This window comes from Ostrinia nubilalis, chromosome 1, assembly GCF_963855985.1.
Source record: "Ostrinia nubilalis chromosome 1, ilOstNubi1.1, whole genome shotgun sequence".
NCBI lineage: Eukaryota > Metazoa > Arthropoda > Insecta > Lepidoptera > Crambidae > Ostrinia > Ostrinia nubilalis.
In genome coordinates, this window is record NC_087088.1 from 9,515,521 (window position 1) to 9,537,090 (window position 21,570).

At 34.8% G+C, this 21,570-nt stretch overlaps 1 protein-coding gene and 2 long non-coding RNA genes across 4 annotated transcripts in view; all 3 read left to right on the forward strand.

Annotated features, from left to right (window-relative positions):
- LOC135076457 (potassium voltage-gated channel subfamily KQT member 5) overlaps window positions 1-6,372 on the forward strand; it is a 45,166-nt gene extending 38,794 nt beyond the window's left edge. Inside the window, exons 11-15 of the mRNA XM_063971232.1 lie at window positions 455-582; window positions 2,550-2,646; window positions 2,728-3,041; window positions 3,444-3,550; window positions 6,116-6,372. Coding sequence (XP_063827302.1) covers window positions 455-582; window positions 2,550-2,646; window positions 2,728-3,041; window positions 3,444-3,550; window positions 6,116-6,372 — 903 coding nt within the window. The remainder of the gene's footprint in view (window positions 1-454; window positions 583-2,549; window positions 2,647-2,727; window positions 3,042-3,443; window positions 3,551-6,115) is intronic.
- A 6,319-nt stretch (window positions 6,373-12,691) lies between these two features.
- On the forward strand, window positions 12,692-14,201 carry LOC135075681 (uncharacterized). Its single transcript, XR_010258090.1, has 4 exons — window positions 12,692-13,044; window positions 13,180-13,253; window positions 13,541-13,755; window positions 13,876-14,201. It is a non-coding gene; the product is annotated as an uncharacterized LOC135075681 (long non-coding RNA).
- Window positions 14,202-19,184: 4,983 nt separating this feature from the next.
- LOC135071357 (uncharacterized) lies at window positions 19,185-21,374 on the forward strand. 2 transcript variants are annotated; one of them, XR_010257237.1, is made up of 2 exons: window positions 19,185-20,852; window positions 20,936-21,374. It is a non-coding gene; the product is annotated as an uncharacterized LOC135071357 (long non-coding RNA). The 2 variants fall into 2 exon arrangements; XR_010257238.1 differs by having other exon boundaries at window positions 19,185-20,280.
- The last annotated feature ends 196 nt before the right edge of the window (window positions 21,375-21,570 follow it).

Genomic DNA, 21,570 nt, shown 5'->3' on the forward strand with positions numbered 1-21,570 from the left:
TCCTAATTGCATATATTTAAAAATCTGTTAACTTCACTTGAAGGCAGCAACTAGTTACAACATTTACATCGAAATGATTCTTATACCTGGATAATGTAGTAAATAATTGCTTACATTACTTCACGTGAAGTTCACAGTACTTTATCACTATCATAAATTTATATAAAAGCGCCATAAATTATAAACCTAGTAATTATTTATAAGGTTAAGTGCCCCAGCCGTATGCATGGTTGCCTATTCGACGTTATTCCGACTAGTGCCAGCGAATGGGATTGAATTGCGTTCCTAATCGTCTTCAGATATAAACATGTCTTATCTTAATTGGCAGTAACGTTTATCCGATCAGGTCATCTCATTTTGGCATTGATTATATGAATAAATATGTATAATTACAAATTACGACACAAAACTAGTTTGGCTTTGATGAACCACCTATTGTATTGTTTCCGTGTAGCTCAAGTATTTTGTGGCACGCAAGAGATTTAGAGAAGCGTTGAAACCTTACGACGTGAAAGACGTGATAGAACAATACTCCTCGGGGCACGCTGATCTGCTAAACCGAACCAAGAACCTGCAGTACAGGTGAGGCGAGACGAGGGCGCGCGCGCCCGCACCGTCGGCCTTCCGCCCTACCCGCTTCATCACCTGCATCAGCTCGCCTCTTGTGGAAGCCACTTACCACGCTGAACTACAAAACACTGTCAGCCTTACCCAAAATTCATTCACTAACCTAATGATATACTCATTAATTGGCCTTTGTAGGGTGATATCCGGTACAGTGGCAGCAACAGGTGGCAAATAATGTCAAAACTAGATAAATAGAAACAAATTATTACTGGACCGTACCTGTGGATTTGATAGTTTGTTCATGTAGATTATATTTAACTACTTTTATTGGTGTTTCTCGTATCAATGTTTAATTCTGTGACAATGCCATAGTAAAATGTGTCGATATAGTATTGTAGAAGTGTTTCTTAAATATTTTACTTATTTTTTGCCATTATTACTGTGAAACCTGTTTGCTTAAAAAATAAATGGGTTTTTTGCATAAAACTAAATTTATCACGAAAATTAACTTTTCCAGTAAGTAGCTACGCCATAAGTTAATCAATACCAGTCTTCCACAAATGACACTGACTTACCTACTCGTGCCTACCTTACAGTTAGCTTTGCATTTTACTAATAGTTGATTTTCGTTCAAAATTGCTTGTAGGTACTCGTGGCTCGTTAACTGAATATCTAAGTTGGAATGCAGTACAGTACGATCATTACCTATCGATTTTGCATTAACTGTGCAAATAATTTCAATCAATTTTCGTAAACCACTAACGTTAAATAATAACATTAAATTATCTTAAAGCTTTAAAAGGTAGATCTCAGTCTATCATGCTTTTAGACACTAACTCCGCCATGCTTTTTGTTTATTATTAAAATAGACTAGATGTAAATGCACTGATTTCTTAGACAGCTTTAGGTTCATCTGACCTTTCCATCATCACGGGCTTCTCATTGTAACAACATATTTTTACTTCATTCAGCATGGTATTGTTATTGACACCTGAGAGAAGAGACAGTCGTGATAATAAATCTTTTATTAAAATAAACCAAAAAATGTGGCAAACATTGTTTTTTAAAGATTACTGTGTCATCTTCTCTTAAACGATTTCTCGGTTTGCACAATGCACATGCTTTGTAGCCGTTCGAGTGGATGTTTATTGTATATTTATGTAGAGACAGCTAAACTCTACGTAGGCACTATCTATACATATAGTTAGTACACTTTATTTTAATTAATGTGCATTATTTTTATCATATTACGTCGTTACATAATTTAATTACCTTACAAAAGCAGATGTGCTCATCAATGCTTTTATATTTTCTAGGCAAATACCTACGATTATACATAAATGTATATCAAAATTCATATCACAATTACCGGCTGTTATTTGTTTGTTGTATCTACATTGTTATTTGAACTATAAACATGATCATAGTAATGAGCATTTTCTGCTAAAACTACCACTAATTGTTATAATATCCTTTTTTAATTGCTTTTTTGTCTACCTACTTATATCTTACCTTATAATAAGAAGCAGATGCTCTTTGCCCTAAGCAACTTTACTTTGTAATTTTGCATTATTAATATCTGGCTAGATATTCAATGATTGCTCAACTACTTTGGTCATAATGATTAATTACAGATGCTAAAATAGTATCCGACGTAATAAACAGTTATTTCGAACAACAATTGAATATTGTTGATATTAGTCTTATTTGAATGCTGATTCTATTGTTTCCATGTTTTGTGGGTAAATTGACGTTCTGGCTGGAATGTTTTCGTGTTGTTCGAATGTTTTAAGTAAATATTTAGTGTTATTTATTATTTTATAGAGTTAATGTAAATACATCTCACCTTAAAACACAAAATAAAGCGTCAAAGTAAACTATTAACTTGATTAGTATTTGCTTTGATAACCTGTATTTTTAATTCCTAGTTTCTTAATTACTGTTTTGTATTCATTATGCTAAATATGATTCATACCTTACAGATTAGATCAAATACTTGGTAAGCAAGGATCGAAAGCGAAAGACGTATATGCATCCAAAATCAGTCTAGCTTCCAGAGTAGTTAAAATTGAAAGACAAGTAAGTGCTATCTTTTATTACGTAAATAAAAATGAATAAAGTGCATGACACAGTTAGACCAAGTGTGTGTTTTGATTTCAGGTAGACGATATAGAGAGTAAGTTGGATCATTTATTAGAATTATACGAGGAGGATAGAAGAATTTCAAGGAGGTTAGGGAACAGCAGTGAAAGTGGAGGTGGGGGTGGGGGCATTGCTCCGAGCGAGGGTGCGCTGGCGCTGCGCGTGCGACCGTCGCTGTCGGACAAGCAGTGCTCGGAGCCCAACTCGCCCGTGTCGCGCACCTTCGAGCCGCCCGCGCCGGCGTCCGCGCCGCCCATGCCGCACAAGAGGCCCATGAACAGAGGCTACTCCGACCTCGGCACCAGATTTATGCGCAAAAAAGTCATTGTAAAGTAAGTACTTTTAAGTAATTTGTATATTACTAAAAATCTACAAGATGGGTCTCAATAACCATATACATACATAGCATACATAGTTGCCTACTTTCATATTATTTATGAACTTGGTTGCACGATACAACAAGTGTACGACGTGCCTTGCGGTTGGAAAAACCACGTAACCACTAAAGCTCCTCGCTACAGCCTGAACTAATTCTAGACTGAAAGCAAAATTAATGGCTGAAACTGAAATGCATTTCGTTTTACATAAACACTCTTATGAGTTGGTTTCATACTCGTCTTATTGAAGCTCATTATTCAACGTCAAAAAATACATAACACTTCGTGTTTCCGAATATTTCGGTATTAGCAGAAACCTTTAACAGACTGAAACTAATTTAAAAAAAATACTTTCAGAACTTCATCGAGTCGAAATGGTGAGTCACCTCGAGACGACGAAGTAGTTATAGTGGTGCCGACGGACCGCGAGGACACTCCCCCGCGATTAGCGACGGATAGCTCAGGTTCGAATAGTTGCTCGCACTCTCATTTACCAGCATTTATCTCTAGTACACATGAATTTCACTTAACAATCGCATCATTTCACACTAATTAGAAAAACACAGTCAACGGATGATTTCATTTCAGTTTGTTATAGACATTCGAACTCTACATTTAGTTAGATTAGCTCTAGTAAATATTTAATGATGTTAAAAATCTCATAAATCATAAAAATAACATTCTGGAATGATATTCAACACAGATAATTATCAACTAACCCTTTTACAAAATGGAAACACACGATAATTTCCTATAATCTACATTTCAAAGTCAAAACGTTAAAAAATAGTAGGACAACCTATGAACATTACCCAAATTAACTCCAGATTCACATAAATGTATATTATAGTAGGAAATGATTGTGTGTTACCACATACATAATAGCCACACACCTTCACGCACGTTTCGAACATTAACAATTTTTATTACACCAATGAAAAATAAATGACTACCAGTAGCATTGTAAACACACAAACACGATGGTAAAAACACAGTAGAGACAATGAAAAATATGAATACCTAACTCACCTTGTAATAGTTGTTTTATATGTGAAGCGTGTAAATTATGCGATAGTTAACCAATTACACGTCGTTGCCATAGGTATAAATATGCGAATATTACAAAATTGCAGCATCTTATGAAGACTATTCGTCGTCGACCTCTCTCTGACCGCCAACTTGGGAGAGCCCCATACTAATCGGCCGCCGCCGGCTGCGTGAGTCCTTCTCCTTCCCCTATCGATGTGTGGAATGTTATTATAATAGCGGTTCTTTTCCACCCCGTATCGTCCCTATCCTTATATTTATTCCTCCCCATGTAATGTGCCCAAAAAGGTGTTGTATTTAGTTTTTCCTCATCTACATTTTTTCATCTTTCGTGTATGCCTATCTCTGTTTTTGAATTTTTATTGTATTAAACAAGAGAAGTTGCAATACTACACTACGTATTCAATAATTTGATAATAGTCTTATTTACACGTTAAATAAAATTTGGAACTTCCGATCACAATAATGCGGTTTATATATTTTGTAAATCATTACTGAAATGATAGTTATACTCGTACCTACATAATAGTCAAACTATGAGTCAAATCATACATTTCACTTTTAGAAACATTCTTTTACAATACTCCTAAATGCTTATACATACAATGATCAAGTTAGTAAAACTGCATCGCAGAAGAAAATTTCCTAAATTCGAAACAATTTTTACAGAAAAAAAATTAATCATGCCTTACTATGATGACGATTATAAAACTTCATTGCCTTGTCTTTTAAAATGATTATTCATGCAATTTTACTCATTTCGATTAGAAGAATGTTTCCTTAAAGTGAAATAGGTTATGCATTACCGTTAGTCATACGTAAAATATTTTATATTTTATTTAACGTGGAAGAAAAGCGATATTGCTATTGAACATAAATACCTACATATTTTTATAGTAACGTTACTCCACAACACGAGGATATTTTTGATCAATCAAACAAGAAAGATAAAACACTTTTCTTCCAACTTTAAACTTGACCTTTAATTATTTCTTAATTTTACTCAACTATTATTCGTTTTCTTAATTTTTTCAACACCTATCATTCTCAGCATGTTTTGTGAAGTAGAAGTAACGTTTATGAGTATGTAGAAATGTTACTGATAAATAAATATTAAGCGATACCCTTTCCTTCTGTTAGTAAAATCTGTCACTGAAATACAGCCCTACAAGGACTTACTCGTACCTACTCGTACGTATGGTGTTTGATTATATGTAGTATAAAATAATCGAAAAGCATGAAGACAATGTATTTTATTGGTGTTTTATTAGTAAACTTTACAGAAAAAGCGAAAATACTGGAACCCAGTATTTTATATAGGTCCGTCACAAAAATAAAGCTGCTACCTACATCTGTTTCCCTTAACTACTATCCCAGCGCCATAAAAAAGGAATCGGTAAATCAATAAAAGCTCTCGGGCTAGTGCGAATCCGGCGAGAAAATTAAGACCTCCAACTCGGCCTGCCTCGGCGGCTACTTTTGTTTGAGTTGTTAGTTTTATACAATTCTGTGTTGGGATTTTGTAATCAATACATATTTTAATATGGAAGATTTCTGAGCTAGTAGACTTATAAAACCGATTCTGAACTAGTCCTAGTAGAATATAAAGTCCGTATACCTACTTATAAAAGCGATGTAAACATATTTACCTAACTAACTAATTTGTTAACCCCGAACAACATAATTTATTTTTTATAGATTCTTAGAAAAGTAATGTAGGTATCTACGATAAATGAACCAGACACTTCCAACGTGTATTTTATTGGGCAAGTAAATATGGGTAATAAAACGCAGAACTCCTCCGCCATTACAGTGTCTTCTAATTATTTTTACGATATAATTTTTACGTTACACAGCTCGGTCCCTTTTAGACATTATTAAACGGTAAAAACCACAGAAGTTAGTATTATTCAAGTCCTGAATACAATGTGGGTAAGTTCGAAACGAAAGGAAAGTGGTACATCAAGTGTGACGGATTTCAGAGGTGTGCGCGAGCTGCTCCGTGGAGGTGGAGACCGAGGCGGAGGGCGTGGGGTCTCGGTCGGGCAGCACGGGCTCCGCGTCGTGGTGCGAGGGCGAGGCCGAGCCCGACGCGGCCGAGGAGCGCGGCTACGGCTCCGGCGACTCGCTGGCCGAGGACGCCGCGCTGCTCGGCGACGCTGCGCACGCGCCGCGCATCGTGCGCGCGCAGCGCCGCGACGTCGCCGTCGACCTGCACCTGCTGCACCCAGACGCGTGAAACTTGCGCACGCCGACGTCAAACCAGCACTTTATATTCCAGAAACTGTAACGTACGTCAGGGATGGAAAAATTTATAGACCTGATAGGGTACATGATGCATCTTGTGGTTACGGAAAAACTTTAAATGCGGAGACCGCTGTAAAATAGCTGACATTAAGAGTAAAGGTATCCAGCAGTGTACATATTTGATATGAGATGATGACAGTAATAATATAATAGAAAAGATAATTATATACCTAAGCCTAGGTATGGCAGGCAGGTACAATACGTATATTATGACTCTTTTTCTTAAGAAGACTATCAATAACAAAATATTCTTTAATTTTTATCCACCACTTACCTCCTAATGAGGTACCGGTTCGTGGCAAGCTATGTGACGTATTGCTTTTCAGTAATGTCTTTAATGAAAAGAATGAAAAATAAAAAAGTAAGAAACATAACTTTTCATTGTTTTCATGTACCCTGTTAGGTATAAAATACAGTGAATTATATTTTCAGTGGACTAATTGCTCAGTACTACAATTCTGCGATTGTGTAATAAGACTAGAAAGTGCTAGACTGACGACGACTGGGCTGTCTCCCTTGTGATCCTAAACATTATATTAAAAGTAAATGTAAATACAATTTTAAAAGTGAAAGTATTTTAACTAAAAAATCATTATCTGACTCACACAAGCTGAAAAAACTGCATGCTACCACAAAGACTACCTTAATAAACAGATTTGGTATTTCGTTAAGTAAGTACCTAATAAACTAACTGGTAAACGAGGTGCCTACCCGATGTAGGTCATTGCAATTTCAACGAATAATGGCCTATGAATTATTACTTCTATTGTGTGCTTACCTACTTATGAATTATAATAACAGTATTTTTCGTTTGTTTAATAATTGACCATCAACGAATTTTTGAAACTAATAAGTTGCTTAAACTCGTACAATGTGTCGGAAAGATATTTAGGTTGAAAATATTCAAAATTACGTAGAAACAAATGAGAAACAATATCGGATTTCATCTTATGGACACCCTTACAATATCGCACATTTAAGAACGTCAATATCGTTATTATAACTATTATCTAAATCCAGATTTAAAACTTCAAAATGCAGAATGAGTATCCTACCTCCATAGAGGTGGGATTCCAGATCCCAACAACCTGCGCACAATGCTAGACCACAAAAACGCTGTCCAAACTCGATCAAAAATAATGTATATCGTTTAAAAACATTAATAGATAGGTGCTTAAGTAATTCAAAGAGCAATCATTAGTTTTAGTGTGGTTGAGTATATTGATTAGTTATGTGTGTTACGTGCTGCTCCAATAAATAGTTAAACAACGAGTATAATTATGGTTAATGTAAACTAAGTATCATCGATTTCCATTCGTTTTATATTATAAAATAAAGACCAAAGACTCGAAAATAGTTACGATATAAATAGATAGTTTCAAGTATTATTACGCTTATTTTTTGTTTAATTTAATAGGTGCTTAAAATATCAAAAGGGTATTTCTCGTCAACAATGAAAATAATGACTAAGAGAATTAATATTATGTAGGTATTAGAATCGCAGGAGGAACTGGACACTATAACAAGTTGCTATGAGAATTCCCCTTTTGTTCTGTTTCAAATCATGACTGTTCGATTATATTGAAAGTAGTGAATGGATGACGATATTCTAATGAATCTATCGCAATCGTTTTCACGTGGATTACTATGATTGAGATATTTTTTTCTTAGTAACACAACGATTAGCTCTTATATTACACTTTTAAATGAAACTCCTTCAAGAAAACATACCAAGACTAATTCGACTTAAGATTTCAGAATCTTAAATGTAGAGTCATAGTCATAGTCATAAATGTTTATTGCATCATGTTGACATACTTAGCTAATGTTGCGATGACAACAGTTCAAGAAGTTGCTGTTCACCACGATAGGTGAATCTGATGTTGAAGCAACATAATGTATCCTCGAGTTCATTGTTAAAAAAAATCTACTCCTATTTCAAATAATCGAACATCTTGTGATAGAGGCTTCTGATATACCTAGGTAATAAGAAATAATAATTTAATATTTATTAAGTTGTAAATATTTTAAGACCATAAAAGTATATTGTTTGATTGTAATTCCTTTGGTACGAATATGTCAAGTGTGAGTGTAGCCTAGGAAGCTGGAAAGACATACATATTTTGAGAAAAGAGAATATTTACTCTATGTCCTTACAGTCACTGCTGATTTCACAATTGCCAATTGGCTTATTAGTAGGTATACAAATATAGTTTTTTCAGAGGATCTTTTTAATTAACCATGCCATAAAGTCATACTCTATAACTACATTACATATTTGTTTTGTTTAGTGAAATAGATATAATATTATCTTATGTTATACTTATCTATACTATTAAAACAATAAGTACTTGTATAATAATATAATACCTACTTAAAAATGCCTCTACCCAGAAAGAAAACTGGAACTAAAGTAAAGTGTGATGCATTGGGACCGTAAATAGGTTATATCACTTTATGATGATGATAACAAAATAGGTTAAATAAAATAGGTGATAATGATATTTCAAAAGTAAGCCAAAATAAAAATATATTCGAATGATGAATAGCCCTAATCACAGCTTTTTATTTACCTACCTATATATTTGACTTAGAGGATTGGCTCATCTTTTGGGCTCATAAATAAATTGAATGCACTCGTGAAAGTTCATCACGCTCGATGTAAGAAGATTTATTGTCCTCATGAGTTACTTACGAGACAACGGATTCTAAGGGCGTCCCATCACATTCATACGTGAACCTAGGACCCACTGCATTCAATACGCGATCGGGCAGTCAGGCATGAAAGAAATACAACATTATCTAATGATATCCTCCAATAAATATTGTGCCTAAAGTGTTAAGTAGTTAAGTAAAGTTTAACACTTGACATAACCGTACCAAATGAAATAATTAATATAAGCATATCCTTAATTAGATAAATAAATACCAACATCTGAAAATTAACTAAGATGTCAATAATAAACAAAACTCAGTTTTGTTTTAGCATGATACAAAATAATAATAATGCATCAAATGGTTCAAGTAAGTGTCATGTGCAATTAATACGACCTAATGTTTATAGAATACCAATTACAAAAACATAATTAAGCATTAATACTAAAAAGTCAGTAAGCAGCTCTAACAATTTTCTATGTCATAATCGTTTATAATTTGTATTTTTTGTTTATTTTTCGCATCGCAGGTAACCTGTCATCCAATCGGATTTTTACATCTTCTTTTACATAACAGAAACAAAAATGAACAAATTATACTACCTACTTACCTATTTACAAACTTATTAGGGTACTTCATTTTAGGTACGTCCTTCAATCGAACCAATTTTTTCAAAAACTTGAAGTTTCTTAATAAATAAGCAGGGTAAATATTTGCCTGACATTCATAATATTAAATACCTTTAAGATTATAGATACTACTTTTTAATATAGAGCACGCCAGCAGATAGGCTCTATGTATTATCTCTATTAAATGAAACTACACACACGCGACTTTTCAGAACGCAACTTACTTTAGACAATCAATCAAGGCAAATAGCGTATATTTTCGATAAAATGGAACCAATTTTGGCCTTACATTATTAGCTCCTGGTTTTTTTAGTGCGGCCTATAGCCACATCACTTGGATTTGTCTACCTATACCATTTTATTAACCTATACCTAATACACAAAGGGACCTACTGTTGCCTATTAGATTTTTTATTATTGTGCATTAAGAATCTACATATTAGGAACGAATGTCTAGTTAAGATTAAATCACTTCCATAAGGATCGCAGTTGGTAATCGTGACTACCTGATAATTACCCAACTTTTTAGTTATTTATAAAACATGCGCTTCTATAAGCTAATTAGGTAGGGACTTCATTTTTTGTAACGGGATAGGTAATTTGTAAAAAAATAAATCAAAAATTCAATTTATTGTTTATCATTATCGTTTCATAAGGTACTTATATCGATTCGGGTAGACAATAGGGTATCTAAACACAATTTACATTTAGTATACCTAATAATGCGTTAGCAAGACGATCTATTTAACTATTAAATGTAGACAATTTATAAAATTATTACTACTGAAAGCACTAGGTGCTTCAATTGCTAGAGATTTGACCAACATTTTCCTTCTTTACTTTAATACGTAGGTAGTTATTTTATTCGGGTATTTTAATTTTGAAATCAATAAAACTGAAATGGATCCTATTTTAAAAGGCAGATGCCATGTTATAAAACCTTCAGGTTCGTATCGCAATTATTTTTTTATCGCCGTATACGTTACCCTCAATTTAAATGCATGGTCACACTCTTACATGCTAAGCATTGTCCACGCGGAGCACAACAATAGGGACATCGTTAATAATGTTCATAATATCTATAGCTGTAAGTTATTTTGTTAATTGAATATCTGTAATGGATAGAAAATATTTCATTGCGTTGTTAAAATAAATTTCAAGTAATAAATAAACTATTTGATAGCCTAAATTTGTTCTTATTTTTATTAATATAATAATTCATTATATGGGCTTTCTAAAAGCTAAAAAGTAGACCAGTCCAACCAAGAGTGAGCTGTAGGTACTTAGTGCGCGAGATAAGTAATAAGTAGAATCATGATTATTGTACATAAATCATTTTAATGAGGCTCAAAATGAGCCGTAAGTGTAAATAGTTACTAGGTTCAAACAACCGGGACCTCAGAAGTCAGAAGCGCGAAATAATCTTTCTTTTCTTAGCAGCTTGATCCCCTAAAATTCTAAATCCTCAGTAATGTACACTACCTGCGCAACATAAAATATGTAGGTACTTTAGGTATAATAAGTAATTAGCTAAAGTCGATGTAAGATGTCGGAATTTTCCAAACCTTTCATCTAAAAATTGAGCTTGAAGAGTTTCTTACAAAAACTTTTTATTCACTACTTTCAAACCTTAATTTTATTGTGTGTAGGAAGATATTAAGTAGATACTAAACAAAACTACCGTACTTATACCTATGCTGGTTACTTTAGCCCTAGAGAGCAACTTTGTGCAAATTATCTTGTAACCAACTAAAAATAGACACTTTTAACATTGCCCTGTCGCATTACGTAGGTATACATGTCGTTTATCGACATTACTATGAAAGAAGAGGTGGGAAATGAAATCCTTTTTTGTTTTGAGCAAAAATTTCCCTGAGGAGGAGCTAAAGTAACCCGCAAATACGATACATTATTTCAAGTAAATATGGTAAATCCGATAAATTGCGAGTAAACAAGGTAAATCTACGACTGTTAATGAAAAAGGTTACTTAATACCATCGGGTATAATACCAAAGGACATTGATGTACTCGTTTAATACCAAAAGGTATCAGTGAGTCTAGTTAGTCAACAAAATGAAATGGCAAACCATTTAAAGACCCAATACACCTCTAATCCATCTCTATGCACTGAACTGTCCCACGCGCGCACGCGTGAAATTGACAGGGGGCGCCACCGCCAATACCGGATCGCAGGTTCCGATTTTTGCCATGTTGGAAACTACGATGGTGGCGCCCCCCTATCATTGAGTTTGGTGTGACAGTTCAGTGTAGGTCATGGCTGCCAGGTGCGCAGTTAGGGCATAATTAGGGTGAGACCCCATTGGTCCCTTGCGCTGCGTCACGTCATAAAAACGTCGCAGCGTCGACGATATTTTACATACCATCAACGTGACGGTAATAATAATAAATACTGAATAATGCTATAAACGACTCCGATGTGTTGATTGATTGACACTTGAGACGGACTTCTTGGCGGGAATCTGAAGCGTCATGTTAGCGGTTTTGTTTTATTTCCTCAAATTCGTGTTTGGGCGACTATTAATGTGTAATAATGGTGGATTATTAACCATTAAGTGTTCATGAACGTGCATGAGTGTGGGCGAGTGAAGCAGAACAGTGCATCGCAATTCTTTTGGTTCTCTCAAGTTGTCCATAGGAGGTCTCAGTAAAGCACCACAACTTTACTGAGACTCAATGGTGGGAAGGGGTATCATCTATCATCCTTCATTATATCATTACTTGATCTCATTTTGTTAAGAGTAGGCGCACACCGTTGATTTTTAGTTGGCCGATAGTTGTGCCCGATTTCAAATTGTATGAAGAATCGGCCAAATCGAATCGGTGTATACCTAAATTCTTTAGAAAGGAGTTGTCCCAATTTCGGCCCGCAGGTTGTACGCCATATCAAAAATCAAGAAAAATCTACTGATTATGGGAAAAATATAAATAACTCTATCTAGCATATAATTTAGCCGTACAAAATCAAAAACTATTCATGAATTATCATTCTCAAATGGATACACAAGATGGTGGATGGCGTCAAATAAAAAAAAAGATGAACCATAGACTAAACGTCAGTCGCTATCAGATTTCAATCTGTCACTCACTTCCGTCTTGTTTGTTCTGTTTGTTTTTATTGCGTTTACGCGTTTATCTGTCTGTCTCCCGAGTTCTTTTTATCAACATTTCTCTGTGACCTGGCTTTCGTTCTTGGATTGCTATCTGCCTCATCTGATGACCATGGCATGTGTTGTATGGACTTGAGACACATCGTGCGATTTGACTGTTGTTTTGATAAACATCCTCCTAGGATCCGATTGGTATGTAAACAGTTTTTAACTTAACATGTTTCTTAATTAATTTATTAATAACTAATCGTTAATTATTACTTTCTTACTGTATTAAAATCAATGATATTTGTGTTCTTTTCATGTTCTTCTGTTAAATAAATGAAGATTCCCGATACTATCAGTGTAGTGAAATGGGCCCTGAAATCATTTCTATTATTCAAAATGCCATATGCCAAAAGGTGAGCAAAAACTATATTTTTCGTGCTATAGTTTCATATAATCATATTTTTAACTGTATTATTATAACTATTTATTCTTTTATAAGGTCCGGAGACGTACTCATAACCTAACAGACTATGCCAGACAGTTTAATGAAGAAAATATTTCACCACAAGTATATTTAAGTATGCATTATTAGTACTAAATAATGATAATGCATATTTTTTTAATTAATTCAGGTTGTATTAATTGGGTATTATGTAAAACATCTATTTATTGTAATGTTAATTCTGTCATTATCTTTTAGGCACCCGAAGATGGCTTAGTGTGCTATGAGTGTTGAGTAAGAGTTACATGATCTGAGATCTCTTCCGCAGCAAGAAGTTGAAGCTTACAGGAAAGCGAGAACCCTCGACAATTAATACTTGTGTATGGTGCTTAGGCTCTCTTGTTGAGACCAGAAGGCATTCTTTGCCCGAGGGACCGGAACAGGATGAAATAATTGCAAGATTTTTCCTAGAGGTAATGTTCCTTTTAAGTTATTGTTATTTTTATAAGTACCTACATATTAATATTTTTATAAATAAATAATTAAATAAGTATTAAGTTTGTATCCTTAATTATACATTTTACTCTTTTTAGATTCCATGTGGCTGGTGGCCATGTATGTTATGCGTGCTGGGTTTCAGCATGTAAAAATGTGCAAAGAGCCCGGAACTCCTCACTGAAGGCAAACTCGTGCCATAACTACTGGGCCAGCAAGAATTAGCAACCAGGCCCTGTGTTAGTAAGGGTTGTGTATAAAGCCTCGTCATCATTCTGGAAGAAAAATATGTACTCGTACAATCACCATTGTTTGGTACTTGGGTTGGGCTCGGCTAGTGTCCTGCTATTGCTGCACCGGCCTCATTCTTGGATAATATTTTAATAAGGGAAGATGATGATTGAATAAAAACTAATGAAAATAATATAAAGCTGTTTTATTTACTAATACACCTATACATCTCTATGTGAATAACAGGTTAGTTTGATCATTGTGGGTAAAGTAGCCTGCCAGTAGGTCAGTAATGTTATCCCAAGATTTCATTCTGAATAATTAGCATTAGTTTTTCAACACAAAGAAAACGTAAAACAGATTACTACTTATCATCCCCTAAATGTAAAAATGAGATTAACACAAAATCCGGTAATAACCTATTTGACTATAGCACTGTAATAGGTTATCAAAGCAATGGATATTGGTCGACATATTAGTTTTATTGAATTGTTCTTTTGTCGATTGATTATTTTATGGCACTTTGTGGAATACATAATAATTATTCATTATTTGTTTATTTATTTTTCTTCACATCAAGATACGACTTAATGTCAAAACTGACAGATGTCATCAATCAAAATAACATTCGGCCACCATGATGGTTTTTGTGGTTGAGTATTGCTATTTTCTTAATAATCTTTTGTTTTGGACGAATAAACGAAGCCATTTTAAAGAAATTGAATAATAGGAAACTGTTGTAGATTTAAAAGCCCTTCTTTTTGGTAGGTGTACATGTTGTTGGCCTAGGCTCCATACATTTTGGGACAACTCCTTTCCTTAAATGTAAACAAACACTTCTGCACACAATTACACCATAATCACTTACGTGTTCATAATATCATACACATTATTTCACAAGCCCATGAAACCAACTTTATTCTCACGATTATACAAGTTTGGAATCAATCTTTAAACAAATTATTTTAGCAAAATATGTGGACGATGAAAATTTGTGAGACTTGTCAAATTGACTTTTTTTTTTTTTTTTTTTTTTTTTTTTTTTTTTTATTATGGCTATGCTATGCCTCTTGCCAGTGTCGAGTTAAAAACGGGGAAACGGGAATTAAAAGGAAAAATGCCTACTTTCGGAATTTGGAAAGGAATTAATGATCAGGAAAATGAGGAATATACAGGAGATATTTATATAATATACATACGTTTATACAAAAATCAAAGCTTTATATTATTTACAGTTATAAACTTGGCTATACAATTATATACAACAGGATCTTTATGGAAAAGGAGAGACATTATAGAAGACGGGAAAGGAATGTGTAAGGAAGAGAGTTCCCGAAGGAAAGCAGAGCGGTCAAAACTAGGACAGGAGAAGAAAATATGGTTGATAGTGCCTGAATCGGTGCCACACTCACAAGAATCATCATTAATGATATGGAGTCTTGCGAGGTGAGAGGGTGTACACCACAGATATGGATTAGAGTAGATACAGCAAGTTGCTAGTCAAAGCGTGCCATTCCGATATGTCCAAATGGACATACATGGTCGAGTGATGTTCATGTAATCCGATTACAACAATCGGATACGATGATTTTACGAGGACAGTAGTACGAACTAGACATGGGTTTCCACCCGGGTAAAAACCCACATGAGGGTAAAAACCCAATAAAACCCGTTTCATTCCACCCGTGGGTGTTTACACCGGGTGAAAACAAATAATTTTATAATTATTTCAATTGGTATCTTTTCTTTATTTTTATTGAATTTTTCTCATTTAAGTTTATTGATTAATAAGTAATAAGTCAAATTTAACACTAAATTATGCATTTATATCGTGGCCAAATCGTAAAATTGATGACGTTATGATGATGTGACCAATTATTTTATAAAATGGTGTTATTTCAAGAATCGTTGAACCGATTTAGAAGAAATTTAGTAGGAACACAATAATTTGTGATCATGGCAAGGACATGGAGGGGGGAATGCCAAAGATGCCAAACTCTCTCTTTGATGACATTACCGTATAAAGTTACAAATAACAACACCAACTACAAAGTACTTCTGCTTAAAAACTTGAAATCGAACCGCCCTTCCGCCACTGTAACGCATTGTAACGTTTTTCATGACCTCCTCTCCCCCCAGATTGCATTACGTAACACTAGAACGCCCCCTTAGCAACAAATACCACTTCTCACTTTAAAAAAACGCTATTTTTGTTTTCACCCACCAGAATGGGTGATAATGGGTAAAAACCGGGTTTTTACCCAAATCACCCAGTTTTAACCCAATCGGGTGAAATGGGTTTTTACCCACTACCCATCTCTAGTACGAACACGGTAGAGAGAAGAAATTATTTACGGATTGAGAATTGTAATTAACAGCAACGAGTAACAAATATGTAATTAATTAGAATAAAGTAGCAGTAGAAGAATTATAAAACAAGTTAGATCAGTGATCGCGGAAGACAGAGTGCACTGTACAACGTCGAAATATACAAATCAAGAAGTTAGGTCAGTGATCGCAGTATACACTATTACTAGTCTATGTATACGACGGCCGAGATTTTGCCGTTTAGAAATATCTTCAAAACTAGGTACCTGACTTAGTTTTATGAAAGAAAACGTATTGGCAAAACTACGCATTTTTACATTTATTAAAAATAAAAAGCTTGAGTAAAATAGTCTTTATTTTATGAAACTAGGTCATTTACTTGGATTTACAACTAGGATATTTAAAAGTATGGAATTAAGTATGAATTACTAGTAGTACTATTTAACATAATGGAATAACGATCATTACTTTCATAAACATTAGGCACAACAAAAATATTATTTGCAAATTAATCATGTAGAATTGTAGAATAACGTCTACCGCTACAAAATTATTTTAATCCACAGTCAGACTAGCTATAAATTTAACAAAATATCAGTTTTATCGGAATTAATTAATTTTTGAATCGAGTCACACGACACGATATCATTCGATGACTTTGCGAATGCAGTACGATGATACGATTACTTTTACGTTGCGGCAGTCACTAAAATTCGCTAAAATGACACTAATGACGTTTAAAAAGTGGCACGCTCGGCTTCATACAATTTTTGACACATGCTGCATCTATCCATATCTGTGGTGTACACGTGTGACCCAACCTCATGCGTATGATAGATGAAGAAACTCTCTTATCAAATTTCAACTTGAAAAACCAAGGCTTTGTAGGTATTTGTGGCTGAAGAAGTGAAAAAAGAAAGCCTTTTGATTTGCAACTAATTTCCCAATCCGATTGCCAGGAAGAGTTTAAAGAAAGTTTGGGCAATGCTAGGAGATCATGACAATAACTCTGATAGGGAAACAAATCTCCACAGGAGACCGCCTCATTGGCAAGACGATCTGCAATTTCGTTACCTCTTATCCCACAGTGACTAGGAATCCAGGCGAAACAAACATTCAGGCCAAGTGAAATACATTCATAAAATAACTTTCTAATGTCATATATTACAGGGTACTGGTTTCTGGATTTAAAAGGAAATTGATTTAAAGCTTGAAGTGCGCTCATGGAATCCGTAAAAATGACAACATTTTTAAGTCTATATAATTTTGCATATTCTATTGCTCTGAAAAGGCCAAAGCATTCCCCCGTAAAGACGGAGGATTCTGGAGGTAATTTGACTTTTTGGACAATTTTATACTGCGAGTGGAAAACCCCGACTCCAGTAATTTCTGTGCAAGAATGTTTAGATGCGTCTGTATATATGTGATGAAAACCATTATAATCTGTGTCTAAAATTTCATTAAATTTGGATACAATGTTTAGATCTTGCTTATCAATTGGGAGAAAACAAATATTTATAGGGACTAAGAGAGATTCAATACTGCAATGAAACAATGGTAAGTGTTTTGAACGGAATATGGGAGAGGACAGAGACATTAATTTATTGTAGCTGTGCAAAAGACAAGGAATAGTTTTATGTTTCCAATAGTCTGAAATGGGAACTTTTTCTGATAAGCAGTGAAGTTTTGGGAAAAGTTGATGATTTGAGAAATTGAATGTACGAAAGAGGAATTTATCACACAGAAACTGCCGTCTAAATTTGAGAGGAGGATCACAACATTCAACTTGAAGCGCATTTACTGGACTACTTTTCATGGCTCCTGTTACAATTCTGAGAGCTTTTGACTGTATCAGATCTAATTTTTTAAAAGCAGATTTATTGCCTGGCTCGAGAAGAAACATGCCGTAGTCCAGAACACTTCTGATGAGAGCATTGTATATAAGCTTCATTGAAAAAGGGTGAGCTCCCCACCAAACTCCAGATAAACATCTGAGAATATTTATTCTTTTTTCACACTTTTCTGCAATATACTCGCAGTGTTGATTTCCAGTCAGTTTTGAGTCTAGAATTACTCCCAGAAATTTGTGATGAGGTTTTACAGGAATCAAATCATTATCATAAGAAATTTGGACAGGAGGTGGATTTCTCAATCTTGAAAAAATTACTGTGACACTTTTATTAGCAGATAAGTTTAATCCATTATTATCAAGCCAGGATTTTAAATTAGATAGTGAAGAAGTAAGTGCTGACGCAGCAACTTCTATTTTCTTATCAATATTATAAAACAGCAAGTCATCAGCATATTGTAAAACTTTTGTATTATTATTGGAAATTGATGATGCCAAATCGTGAGTGTAAGCGTTATATAACAAAGGGCTAAGAACAGAGCCTTGTGGAAGTCCTTTCCAACAAGTGCGACTAAACGTGGAGCCATCCTGTGAAAGTTCTAGACACCTTTCATATAAGATGTTAATGATAAAGTTACTAAGCATTGTGGGAACTTTTAAGGCGTAGAGTTTTTTAAGCAATATTGGGATTATCACGTTATCATAAGCGGAATTTATATCTAAAAAAGTTGCAACAACTGACTGGTTATCAGAGAATGCAAGCCTAATATCAGTGATAAATAAACTAATATTGTCCATAGTACTTTTTCCCTTTCTGAATCCAAACTGGTTAACAGCCAGTAAATCATTACTCTCAAAAAACCATTCAAGCCGATTCTTTACCAGATGTTCAGCTAATTTCAATAACACTGAGGACAGAACTATTGGACGGTATGAAGATGGGTCAGATGGGGACTTATTTGGTTTAAGAACTGGCAACAATTTTTGGGACTTGACAGAGGGACACTATTACCTGTCAACGCAATAGAATTGATAATTTGTAAATAATAGGAGAGAACATGATCATTTAAATTATGAAAGAAGGAGTACGGAATACCATCTACACCTGGAGACGAATCAGTTACATTTTGGATGATTCCCTTGAGTTCAAACAGTGTAAATGGCTGTTCAATAACAGACACAGCGACTGGCGATGGAGTTATAATTAGTTTTTCAGGGACCCATGGAGGAGCCAGTTTATCAACAAATGGACAAGCAATTTCTAACGGGATAAATGGGTGGGAAGAATCTGTCATTGCAGATTTAAATCGACGAATGTTTTGCCATACTATCGAAGATGGCGTTTCAGGGGAAATTGATAAGCAAAACTTTCTCCAGCTCTCAAACTTTTTCTTTTTAAAAAGTTCTCGAGTTTCTTCAATAACTTTACCCAATTCTGAATAATTTTCATTTGTCATATTTGCTTTATAGTTGCGCTCAGCAGCCTTTCTTTTTTTGATGGCCTCTGTACAGTCACTGTCCCACCATGGTTGTGGGGGAAGCTTACGATTAGGTACTTTTAACGGAAAAGCTCTGTTCGCAGATTCAACTAATATATTGGTAAAGGACAAGGCACAAGTGGATTCATTTCCTGAAGAGACAATTGGGAGAGACGATAGATAGTTCTCAACACCTTCTTTAAAAGTATTCCAAGCATTACTAGTTTTGTCTGGTAATCTGTGTTTAAGTAATGGAACATACTTAGATGTTATAGGACTATTAAATGGAAAAGTAATTAATATGGGGAAGTGGTCACTGCCATATGATGAAGGTAGAGTTTGCCAAGATAACAGAGAGGCTAGGCTAGGGGAACATATTGACAAATCAACAGCACTTTGACTTTGGCCTGGACTGGTAAAACGGGTAGGAGATCCTGTATTTAATGTACATAAGTTATGAGTGTCAATTATATCTAATAACATTTCCCCATAGTTATTTGAAATAGAACTGCCCCATGCACGATGATGACAGTTAAAATCTCCTAAGATGATCAGAGGTTTAGGGAGAGTTGAGATTAATTGATCAATTTCACTTAAGATAGAAGAAGAGGGGTGAGGTATGTACATAGACACTAAACAAAAATTATAAATATTTATTGCTATAATAGAAAATTCGTTACTATGATTAGGGATTGGAATTGGACTAAAAGAGACAGATTTGTTGATAAATATGGCTACTCCACCATATCCATCAATTCTGTCTTCCCTGATAGAATTATAACCATTAACTTTAAATTTTTGATTGGGTTTAAGCCAAGTTTCTGCCAGAGCAAAAACAAAAGGCTCAATCTTATTAATCATATGAAAAAAGTCACTCTTTTTGCTGATGATACTCCGGCAGTTCCATTGCATTGCCTTCGCAGCCATTTTGCAGGAATCTAATTAGACTTTCAATTAAAGGGGCAACGTTGGACGGTGATTTGAGATTACACTGAGAAAAAACATTAATCAAAGTCATTATAAGGCTAGATAAATTTGTTGTTGAGTCTTCTTTAGGTTGGTTATTGATAGCACATCCATCCCTTGGGGAAGGGAAAGAGTAGTCACGGATTAAATTATTATGGGCTACCTTATCATAGCCTTTTGAATGTGAAGGAGAGGGACGGGGTGGAAGGAAGACAGTCTTTTTGTAAGAACTTGAGGTTGACTTTGAGGAACCAGAATTAGTATTATAGTAAGGCATATTTTTAATAGGTGTACTTTGTTTTACAGGACTAGAGGACAGAGCGTCTGCGTAGGACTTGGAGACTGGAGGGTGGAGCTTGGATGCCTCTGCATACGAGATGGAATTTTCAGCCATATAAGCCTTGATTTTCTTTTGGCGGACAAATTCTGGGCATGACTTACTAGTTGCATAGTGGAAACCAGAACAAAGACAGCAGGAGGCTTGGTCTTCATGGATGGAGCAAGAATCACCAATGTGGGCTTGCCCACATTTAAAACAGCAGGGCTGGGACCTACATTGGGCCTTAGTATGACCAAATCGGCAACAATTAAAACATTGAATTGTAGGGAAAATGTACAATTCCACTGACAAAGCATTATAGCATACAAAAACTCGTTTAGGTAAAGATTGTCCGTCAAATGTTACTACGACTGATTGGGAGGGTTTCCAAGAAACTGTACCATTAATATAAGTCTTAAAATTCAATCTACGAACTTTTATTATTTTGCCACCACCTAATGGAACTGTCATGTTTTCTACGACTTCCTCAGGGGACCATTCTGCTGGAACTCCTCGAACTAGTCCCATCCTAGTAACGTTAAATGTGGGGATAAAAGCCTTATAATCATTGGAGTCCAGTTTAGGATGACTCATAAATGAATTAGCTTGAGAGAAATCTGAA